The 11546-nt window shown below is 45.5% G+C and overlaps 1 protein-coding gene across 2 annotated transcripts in view; it reads right to left on the bottom strand.

Annotated features, from left to right (window-relative positions):
* Positions 1–779: 779 nt before the first annotated feature.
* Positions 780–11546, bottom strand: part of pax3b (paired box 3b) — a gene marked incomplete at its 5' end in the record, with an annotated part of 34215 nt that continues 23448 nt past the window's right edge. For both annotated transcript variants that reach the window (XM_080427923.1, XM_080427924.1), the window contains 5 exons: positions 780–869; positions 2862–3141; positions 8965–9164; positions 9622–9787; positions 10880–11079. In XM_080427923.1, coding sequence (XP_080284049.1) covers positions 835–869; positions 2862–3141; positions 8965–9164; positions 9622–9787; positions 10880–11079 — 881 coding nt within the window. In that variant the 3' untranslated portion in view covers positions 780–834. The remainder of the gene's footprint in view (positions 870–2861; positions 3142–8964; positions 9165–9621; positions 9788–10879; positions 11080–11546) is intronic.

Raw genomic sequence — 11546 nt, 5'->3', positions numbered from 1 at the left:
TTGATACAATAAGATCAACATGTTCTTTCACTCATTTGTCAGGTTTTTCTTGTGTTTCTGGAATTTCGCTTCATGCGAGGAATGCGGGAGAAAAAACCCATCAAATGAACATGATGTCAAATAATTTCACTGAGCCCTTGGCCTTTTTCCTTCTCCCCTTGTGTAGATACATTCAGAGATACTTGGAATCATTCATATGTACTCGTGGTCCTAAGAAATGTAAACATGCTTCCGAGCTTCAGCCCACAGGTGAGGTGGTGACCAATACAGGGATTTCTTTTTTTTTGTTTGCGAAGCTGACACAAAAGTCTCACATTTTCACCCCACCTAGATGGTGCTAGGTTCATTGGGTGCCCATGGCATGCATGCAGGGTGCCCGTCCTTGGGTCTGGAATTAGGCCTATGGTTGACGCACGGCAGGGAGACCGACCGCCCTCACCGCACTGAGGGAATAAATGTCGACTAGCATCTGGTCCCAGTCATTTATGATATTGATTCATCGGCACTTTTAAGTAGATCAATGGATTTGGTCTCATGTTTCGTCTCTCGTCGTCCCTTCTTTGTTGTCCATTTCCAGAACGAGAGAATGTCAAGTCCTCCAGTGGAGAACGAGTCCTCGTAGATGATCGCATTTTTGGTCCGGATTATATAAAGAATCCATCAATGTACACATCATTCCTCACATGCATGCCCACACGCAAACGCACACAAACACGCACGCACACACACACACACACACACACACACACACACACGTACACACACACACACACACGCACACGCACGCACAAACACACGTGCACATCCCTCTATTTCCAAGTCCAAATACTTGCATCAGGTGATCTCAGGCCTCAAATAAGGAAGGGCACCTAAGAGAGGATAAAACAGAGTTGTTAAAGTAAGTATTTCCAGTGAAGAAAAAAGATAAAAAGATAGAGGGATGGTAAAAAAAAAAATGATATATGGACTGCAATAAATTGGGGGCACATGTCTGACCATGCCATACCAGTAACACATGGCTCAGTGTTAGCATAGTATGTGCTAACATCATGTACGGGTGTGAGGTCTTTAGAATGGTGAGAAGTTTTAATAAACACGAGCAAGAAGAGTTAACGAGGACTAAAAAAATGCATTTATGATCAAACTCTCAATCATGTTGACAAGATGGTACATGAACATAAGGGGGTAGCCAATCCATACCGAAAATAAATGTGGATATGTTATACTATATTTATATATATGTGTAAATGCAGAACTTTTTTGTGCATGTTGATTTTGACCAGCAACAACATACTTAAAATATATCTGTTAAAATGTATTTTCAGGCTCCAAAATATATTTTCAAATGTGTGTGTGTGTGTGTGTGTGTGTGTGTTTGTGATGAAATGTACATACAGTATATTATTATTATTATTATTATTATTATTATTATTATTATTATTATTATTATTATTATTATTATGACTTACTTTTTGCTGTATGGGAAATGTCACAAATAAGAATGTTAATAAAATATTGTGTTACAAGTAGGTAAATTAAAATGTTCTGTCATTAAATGTGTGTGTGTGGGCCGGGCTGAGCGGAGCTATAAGCTAGTCAAAACGTAGTGTCCTGTTATTCCTAGTCCCCTGACACCAGATCACAACCTGGATTGGTGCAGTTCAGTGCTGTTCAGCGGAGCTTCCGTGCTTCCCCAGGTGACCTCGGTCCTAGCACCTGTTTCCAATAGCCATGCTGCCAGAGGCTATTAGGATCCACCCCCCCCCCCCCCCCTTCAGAAAAGACCTCTCCTCTATAACTCTAGTCCTAACCACACACTGCCTATCTACTCGCACTGATTAATCACATCAAGATGGACCGCTCAGGCCTCTAACCATGTGAACGTGCATGTGAACGTGCATGTGCACGTGCAAGCGCGCGCGTGTGTGTGTGTGTGTGTGTGTGTGTGTGTGTGTGTGTGTGTGTGTGTGTGTGTGTGTGTGTGTGTGCGTGCGCACACGCGTTTTGCACACACTGGAGGTGGTTCCTGTGCGTTGCCCCCCAGCTCCCAGCTCCTTGTTCTGTCCACTGCGAGATGTTTCAGCGCAATATCTCATTAGACATTTGCAGGCCTGTGGAACATTAGGTTAGATACTGTATTCACTCGATACCCGCCACCCCACGGTGCCCCGCGCGGGCAGACCCACGCGCGGGGCCGCCTTCGGCTTTGAAAGGCCCCGGTTGCATGAGGGGTCGCCGCGAGGTCAGTGGATGAATCTGATTGGTCGACCTCTCCCCACCGCGCACAGAGTGCGGAGTGAAATTGGAAACGGCGTGCGCTCTAATCACGCGGCGGAGGAAAATGACGTTTGCCATTCCGAAGTTAGACGGAGGGCTGTTTGAAGTCGACGCTAACCTGGAAGGTAATGGTAATGTGAAGTGAAAAGGCCCTTTCGCTGCCGGACAGCCCCTCTGTCAGGGCAAGTGGTCCATGGGCGACTATCGGACGGTATTGGGGCTTCGTTCTGTGCTAATGGGAACTGACTCGATCGCTAACAGGTGACGTTCCAATGGGCCGCAGTGTGTGCAAAAATAGTTTTATCTCTTGTGGTCACACAAGCCTAACGATTTAATATAACGGTCTACTGTCTCGTCTTATTACATCTTATGAGCTAAAGATGATCAGGTTCTTTCTTACAGTATATAAGACGGCTTCTTGAGAGTGATGGCAATAGACAGTCCATCAAAAGAAAACGCACAAAGCATGTTCGATCCTGCGAATTATGTGTGTATGGCGAGCACGCGTACTTGCACGTGTAGGTGTTTCAGCATGTGCGCGCATGTGTAAATGATAATAAAAATCTTAAGTGTATTGACCTTACTTTGTCCGTACTGGCCGTACTGGTATGAGGCCACATGGTCCATGCTGTAGCCTGGTGAGCTATATGACGCAGGGCAATAGGACTGGGAGCTCGGTAGGGAGGGCAGGGAGGGCATGGACGGCACACTGGGCAGCCCCTCCAGGCCCTTGATGTGCTCTAAGCGCTGGGTACAGCTGGCAGCCATGCCTCCAGGGGGCTCCAGACCGCCTGTCAGAGGTGAGATGGCGTAGTCACTCTGGGGCTGGTGAGGCACACCGCCAGGATTCAACATCCCCATCACCTGAGGAACGTGAACACATGGACGGAGATGTTGTTATATATATACAGTACATACATCACTTATAGCAGTGGTTTTGTGGATGTGGGATCTTGTAAAGCATTAGAATGATTGAATATTTTATTTATTTTGTTAACTGGTTGAAAATGCCAAATCGATGAACACAAAAAAAGGCAAAGGCTTGATTCCATTCTGGTCCATTTAACATCCAACACTCAAACAAACTGGACAAAAATATCAAAATGTACAGTTTTAAACAATTCATGGAAATCATCATCAGAATCAAACAATATGGTTCTGAATTATATTAAAGTCAAATAATCAATAATCAATGAATCAAACTGATTTTGAATTGTTAGTAAAACTACCAGAATCATTCTGATCTTGAATTGTTAGTGAAATAATCAGAATCAGAATCAATCAATCTAATTCTGATTTATTAGTGAAATAATCAGAATTAGAATCAATCAAATAGATCTTGAATTTTTTATAAAATATTCAGAATCAGAATCAATAAATCAGATTCAGAATTGTTACTGGAAACACTGCAAATCACTTTTAGGATGCTGTGTAGGTCAATGGGTGTATCGCTGTCACAATCCTATTTTTAGGGAGTGGATAAAATCAGAACATGCTTCGCTGGATCTGCGGAAGGTACAGGTAAGTATATGATTAAAGTAGTTGGGTTGATTAGTTTTATGGATTTATGTGCATATGTCTCATATCTGATGTGGATAATGTGCACATAACACACACACACACACACACACACACACACACACACACACACACACACACACACACACACACACACACACACACATACACACACACACACACACACACACACACACACACACACACACACACACACACACACACACACACACACACACACACACACACACACACACTCACACAGAGGAAGTTCCCCTGCTGCAGACATCAAAAGGCTCCCACCAAGCCCTTCCCAGACACAGGGAGAGATAGCACCAAAGAGGAAGAATTAACCAATTTGTCTGAGACCCACGGCTCCACTTATTCTAAAATTCCTCCTCGCCGCCGCTGAGAAAGACCATGGCACAAGATAACGACTTATCTGCAACAAAATATATCCCGACAAAGATAAAAGCCTGGGCGAGCGGAGCGGAGCTCAACCTCAGGAGGATAGACTCTGCAGATGAAGAAATCCACAGGCTCTTGACCTGGTCCTGATTAGCGAGCAGATAATCAAATTTTGGGGTGGGGGGGAGATTTCTTGGCCAGCGAAGGGCGGAAAGAGCCTTGGGGCAACGTCTGTCGATGGGGTTCAAACCCGGCCTGATAACAGACACACGGTACACACACACACTCACAAAGCTTGGCGACTTTAAAAAAGATAAATTCCCGTCATCGAATCGTTGGGTAAACTGTTAATAACGAACGAGATCACTTACACCGCTATAGCTCTAACTTAACCTGCTACCTCTAAACGTATCACATCCCTCCCCACCCCATGAACAGAGTGGAGACCTCAAGTCTCCGCTGGCTGTCCTAATGAGAAGCAGGTATGCTGCTCTTTGGGCCCTCTTGGCCCTCTAAGTGACATAATATTCTACATCCACACGCACACATGGTCCCGCTTAAATCATTTCCCAAGCACTGTGAAGGGGGGGGGGGTGTATGATGTTGATTTGGGAGAGGGGAGGAGTTGAGTTTCCTCTGCTGAACCCCTGTAACATTTTCCTTAAAAACAATTCACCAGATTTTGAAAAATTCTCAGTTTAAGCACAACAAACACGCCACGACGCAAATGGCAGAGTCTGTATTTTCTCCTCTTGCACTTTTCTCTGTTTGTTTCTCTCTCTCTCTCTCTCTCTCTCTCTCTCTCTCTCTCTCTCTCTCTCTCTCTCTCTCTCTCTCTCTCTCTCTCACTCTCTTGTCCCTGTCCCCTCACCAGGGTGTTTCATATTGGAACAGTGTGCCGCTGCTGAGAGGAGCAGGGAGGAATGTGGGGATTGGGGGGGAGTGGAGGAGGAGGAGGGACATTTGAGACAGGACATTCCTGCAGAAATATATACAAATACATTAGACCCCTTGCACTCATTCAGGGGAATGTAGAGACAAACATTTTAAGAATGCAATCATGAAAAGCGTTCCTGGAGGCTATAGTGTAGTGTAGTGGTGTGTGTGTGTGTGTGTGTGTGTGTGTGTGTGTGTGTGTGTGTGTGTGCGTGCGTGCGTGCGTGCGCGTGCGTGCGTGCGTGCGTGCGTGCGTGCGTGCGTGCGTGCGTGCGTGCGTGCGTGCGTGCGTGCGTGCGTGCGTGCGTGCGTGCGTGCGTGCGTGCGTGCGTGCGTGCGTGCGTCTCCCTTGTGTGGACATAAATAAATTGTTAAACTGTGTGCAGGCGCGTGTGCGTGTGTGTGTGTGTGTGCATACATATACCTGTACCCGTATTGCACTGACTATCTATAGGTGCCTTTGTGGATGAAATATGAACAGCTGTTGGTATATGAAGTGAATATGAACTGCGTATACTTCAGTGCAGACGTCCTTTTGTCTGAGTGACATCTATGACAGTGACAGCTGCCTGGTAATGAGCTGCCGTACAGAGAGGCTAAAACCATTGTGCGTGCCTGCGTGTGTGGCAGTTGTTGTTATATTTTCACATAGATATAATTCTTTAAAAAAAGAAGATTTAGCTTAATTTCATAATCAGTCAGTGGGTCTCAGATCGGACTGTATATGTCATAGACCAGTGGTGGAAAGCAACATTCACTCAAGGACATGTACTTAAGTATAGTTTTTGATATTATTATATATATACCTTTCCTTGAGTATTTCCAATTTCCAATACTTTTACTTCTACTCCACTACATCTCAGAGGCAAATTTTGTACTCCACTACAATTATTTGAAAACTTTAGTTATTAGTTACTTGGTAGATTTTGATTATTATTACAAAACATACATTAACCACTTCAGCCATATATACATTTCGGCCATTTGAAACTAGCAGATCTACAAGCTCACAATGCGTCGCGATGCGACGCATTGTGAGCTTGTAGATCTACTATTTTCAAAATATTTTTAGACATTTGAAAACTTGAAATGGGACATTCTGCACAATGAGTACTTTTACTTTTGGTACTTTAAGTACATTTTTATGCCAATACGTTTTTACTTTTACTCAAGTACATTTTAAATTCCGATCTTCTATATTGCAGTATTAATACTTTTACTTAAGTAAAACATTTGAGTACTTTTTTCCACCACTGGTCATAGATACAGTATTATGTCATAGACGATGATGTCATAGGTGACTGACGACTGGCTGGTCACCAGAAGGCGGGGATGCACATTGGAGCCATGTGGATTCCCAGATACACTCTACTACACATGATTCCATTTCTTCATTGTCTCCGCCAGAGGTGGAGAGTATGTTTTCGTTCTTGTCCTTCCGTGTGTCCCCCCGTCTCAGCCAAGCTAACATTGGTCAAGCTTCGCGTGACACGTGACAATATTGTTGTCACCAATGCTCTGATTGGCTAGCGAGACGCATGATGACATAGAAACCTATAAATAGGTGTGTCACTTCAGAAAATCATTTATATTTTTTGAAGTGAGCTTCCATCAGCCAAGCTAACATTGGTCAAGTGACACGTGACAATATGTAATATAAATAGGTAGATTAATCAGGAACAGTACTGGCGGAGACCTGCGCTCCGAGGAGCACATTTTCTAGTTTTCTCTGTTTCTGCCATCATGCAGATGGGTTACAATAAAAGAAATTCAAGATTGAGTTTTACATACCAGGTTCACCGCTTTGAACGTGTGTGTGTGTGTGTGTGTGTGTGTGTGTGTGTGTGTGTGTGTGTGCGTGCGTGCGTGCGTGCGTGCGTGCGTGCGTGCGTGCGTGCGTGCGTGCGTGCGTGCGTGCGTGCGTGCGTGCGTGCGTGCGTGCGTGCGTGCGTGCGTGCGTGCGTGCGTGCGTGCGTGCGTGCGTGCGTGCGTGCGTGCGTGCGTGCGTGCGTGCGTGCGTGTGCGTGTGTGTGTGTGTGTTGTGTTGTGTCAGAAAGTGTGTGTGCTCCCCTCATCAGAGAGCTATGGTTTATTCTCTAAGGAATCGCTCGGCTGAAATCTCATTTTCTGCCTGTTAGAGTCTTCTTCGGTGTCTCCACAGTGAAATCCTGAGTGTTCATTTAAGTAAAGAGAGTCGGTAAGAGAGTACAAATGGACCCTTTGGAGTCCATTTAACACCGAGGATTTGACTGTGTAGGTACACAGATCCTGGGACATTCATGTCTGGATAATTGTCCATAATTGTCTTTTCACTTTTCATTTGTCACACACTTTGTCCTCCTCTGTCCTTTCCCTCTCCTTCTGGAGCACTGTTTCCCAAACACTGGGTCGGGACCCATGTTTGGGTCACGGACCCATTTTTATGGGTCACGAGTAAATGTCCCCTTTTTTTTGTTAACTAAAATTTGTTTTATTATTATTTCAAAAGATTTTCAAACATTTTCAGGAATAAAAAAAAACTGAATTTCATTAAATTAAATTAAAAGTCAAAGCAATTACATTAAAACTTGTGCGTTATTTAGTTTAGTTTAGTTTATTTCGATCCACATCAACAATTACACCAAACATACCACACTATAATCCAATGGTTCATGTTGATTGATCAAAAAGGCATAGGCTGAAGCTCAAAGCTTATTTGTGCCTATCCTTCCTTCATGTTGTTTGTTTGTGTGTGTGTGTGTGTGTGTGTGTGTGTGTGTGTGTGTGTGTGTGTGTGTGTGTGTGTGTGTGTGTGTGTGTGTGTGTGTGTGTGTGTGTGTGTGTGTGTGTGTGTGTGTGTGTGTGTGTGTGTGTGTACTTGTATTACAATACTTGTGAGGGCCAAATGTCCCCACAAGTATTTGAATTTAAGAAATAGACATACTGTAGTGAGGAACATTTCTGGTCCTCCCAAAAAAACCTGTTTTGGGGTTTAAAAGCACATTTTTAGCAGACTTTTTAGCAGATTCAGGTTAGGGGTAGGATTATACATTTAGAGGTTAGGTTTAGGGCTTGGGGTTAGAGTTACAGTATATGCCTGGTTTATACTTAATTGCACCCCGGTGTCAAGCTCAAAGAATTGCAGATCGGCTATATTTGGTGCAAGTATTATTCAGACTTCACTTCAGGGTTCTAAATGCGTGCGTGCGTGCGTGCGTGCGTGCGTGCGTGCGTGCGTGCGTGCGTGCGTGCGTGCGTGCGTGCGTGCGTGCGTGCGTGCGTGCGTGCGTGCGTGTGTGTGTGTTTGTGTGTGCGGGGGAGGGGGGGGGTTACTCCTGTGGGTCAAAGAATATGAAATACTTGAAAGTGTATTTCATGGCTCTGTGTCTGGCCAGACTAATCACACATACATGCATCTCAACCGGGTTCAAATATCTGAAATTACTTTCGAATCTACTTGTGCACAGGTTTGGGTTGTCTGTCTGTTATATAGGTATTATTCACGCTAAGGAAAATGTGTGAACTCTGATTCTGAACGAGAATCTGGTCTCAAACACGTTTCCCAGTAACTTAGCACACCGCCGTGCTTCTGATTAGGCTAATGCAAAGTTTTGGCTCGGAAATACCCAAAGGAAGCGATGAGTTGAAGTGTGCATGTATTCATTATGTCCCTGAGACTTACGGGGCCATTCGGTTACATTTGTACACCCTCAGAGATACATGTTTTAATGATTGTAAGTGTGCATGTGTATCTGAGTGTGTACACTAATTTCACTGCTCCTACAGTAACTGTATACATGCATATGTTTCTTGTATTTGCCTCAGCATCTCTGACTGTGGTCTCACCTGTGGAGACAGCCCGTTGCCAATGGCTGGATTCATGGGGTTGGCCGGTCCTCCAAAGCTGTCTGGGTATCCTGAGAAGGTGTGTCGTCCTGAGGAAAGACAGTATGCTGAGCCCCCGTCTCCCTGACCTCCGCCAACGGAGCCCTGGTGCCCCGAGGAGGGAGGCAGCGGCTGGGGCCGATGCACCGTACCTGGGGCTTCTGACACCACAGGTGAAGAGACACACAGAACATTACTACGACTGTCATGAAACTGGTGCACAGTATTAGTTTGAAGCCGCACTATGTCCTGTTTCTACCCTGGATTTGAACCCGGATCACGCAAGTGCTGACATTTTTGCCACTGCAAATAATAGCGGTAGAGCCTGCTTGGTCTGGGGAGATACTGAATTTTGACCTTCAGGTTAAAAAAAATGGCAAACCAGAAACAAGTATTGTGTCAAAGGTGGTGTCCAACCTAGACACAGGATCTAAATGTCTTAATAGAAGAGCAGGGAGACTATATATATATATATATATATATATATATATATATATATATATAATATTAACATACTCTACCATACAGATTGGACAAAATAACCTTTTATTCACAATTCATTTTTTTCTTTTACATAATGGAGCTTTAAAATATATGTATTTTATGTAAAAGACTCACCTTGTGCGATAGATGAGGGTGGGTAGGGGCTGTCTGAGAGCTGATAGGGGGTCATACTGGACATGGCTGATGGCGGGAAGCCCCCTGGGATCAGGTGATTAAATGCCATCAGCTGATTGGCTCCTGCCTGTTTCCTCCACCGAGCACGCCTGTTGCTGAACCACACCTTGACGAGACAACCATCAGATTAGTGTGTGCGTGTTTGAGTGTGCGTGGTGCGTGGTGCCTGTGCGTGTGTAAATATAAAGTATTTCGTGCCAAAGAATTTGGGAAAATGACACCACAAACCAATTGCAGCAATTCTTACGCTGTATTGGAGGCCACACAAAATACAAACTTGTATTTTTCGATTTCATCTTTTTTTAAGGTACTTGCAGAATCTGTGAGTCTGTAAATCACTCAGTCTGTCAAATACATGTCTTGGTAATCTCAAATCTTAGATAATCGTAAGCTGCATTTAATTACTGTAATTAAGAAATATATTCCTTATGAGTGAGAGGGTAAACAAAGGCGTTTTGAGACAATCACACACACACACGCACGCACGCACGCTCAAGGCATACGTCTCAGTGGACACAATAAAAAAAAATTGTCCCACCCAACATTGTGTGAGTGTGTGTCTGTGTGTGTCTGTGTGTGTGTGTGTGTGTGTGTGTGTGTGTGTGTGTGTGTGTGTGTGTGTGTGTGTGTGTGTGTGTGCGTGTGTGTGTGTGTGTGTGTGTGTGTGTGTGTGTGAGAGAGAGAGAGAGAGAGAGATTGACTAAACGCAGCGTGTTGAGTGTGTGTTGAGTTACATGCTGCGTCCATATATAGCGCTCCCATGGAGACCTACACGTTCCATATGGAGCCTGTGGAGAGGGAATTTACTGAACCTTACAACCCAACAGGGGAACTCCAGATTGGACTCCTGGGAGGAGAGGACGAGAGAGGGGCCTACACTGGTGTGTGCGCGTGCGTGCGTGCGTGCGTGCGTGCGCGCGCGCGCGTGCGTGCGCGCGTGCGTGCGTGCGTGCGTGCGTGCGTGCGTGCGTGCGTGCGTGCGTGCGTGCGTGCGTGCGTGCGTGCGTGCGTGCGTGCGTGCGTGCGTGCGTGCGTGCGTGCGTGCGTGCGTGCGTGCGTGCGTGCGGAGCAAAGACAGGTCAGCAGGTGTGTGTTGTTCAAGAGAGGTGAAAGACTGTGTCAGTGTGTTTTACTGTACCTGTAAAAAGGGGATGTGACGTGAATGCGTACATGTGTGCATGACATGTGTCTGTGTTACCTGCACCCTGGCCTCAGTGAGTTTGGCTCTCTGAGCCAGCTCCTCTCGGGTGTAGATGTCGGGGTAGTGGGTCCTCTCAAACGCTCTCTCCAGCTCCTCCAGCTGCTCCGCCGTGAAGGTGGTCCGGCTGCGCCTCTGCTTCCTCTTCAGCGGCAGGTCCGGCTCCGACTCAACGTCCGACCCCTCGTCTGAGTGGCTGGCTGCTCCCACCGACGCACATGGAGAGAGACAAGAGAGACAAGAGAGACAGGCGGTGATTTTCATTTGGAACAGTGGTTCTCTATACCTTTGCTGGTAGAAAATCTCGAAAGCGTTCACCCGTCTGACCTGAGTTGGCGCCCCTGGACGACACATTGTGCCTTCCTGACCAAAAGGCAATATGTGCCATTGTGTCATTGTATCAAAATCTTAGTGTTTTTCCAATTATTTGGGAACCCACTTGCAATATCCTCAGGGCCCACCAGTGGGCCCCGGCCCACAGGTTGGAATTACTGATTTACAAGGGGGACACAGCAGCAGCAAACGTGGAAAGGAGACACTGGAGCAGCTCGGAACAGCCTGCTAACCCTGTTTTAAGGTTTTGAGCCGAGGAAGAGACAGGATGTTTTCATCAAGTCTGTGGAAATAAGATCCACACTGATAGCGACTATCGTTTGAGCCAAAAGTC

This window comes from Gymnoscopelus braueri, assembly GCF_963280865.1.
Source record: "Gymnoscopelus braueri genome assembly, chromosome: 5".
NCBI classification, from domain to species: domain Eukaryota; kingdom Metazoa; phylum Chordata; class Actinopteri; order Myctophiformes; family Myctophidae; genus Gymnoscopelus; species Gymnoscopelus braueri.
The sequence above is the reverse complement of the archived record's forward strand: the minus strand, read 5'-3'. Positions and strand labels throughout refer to the sequence as shown.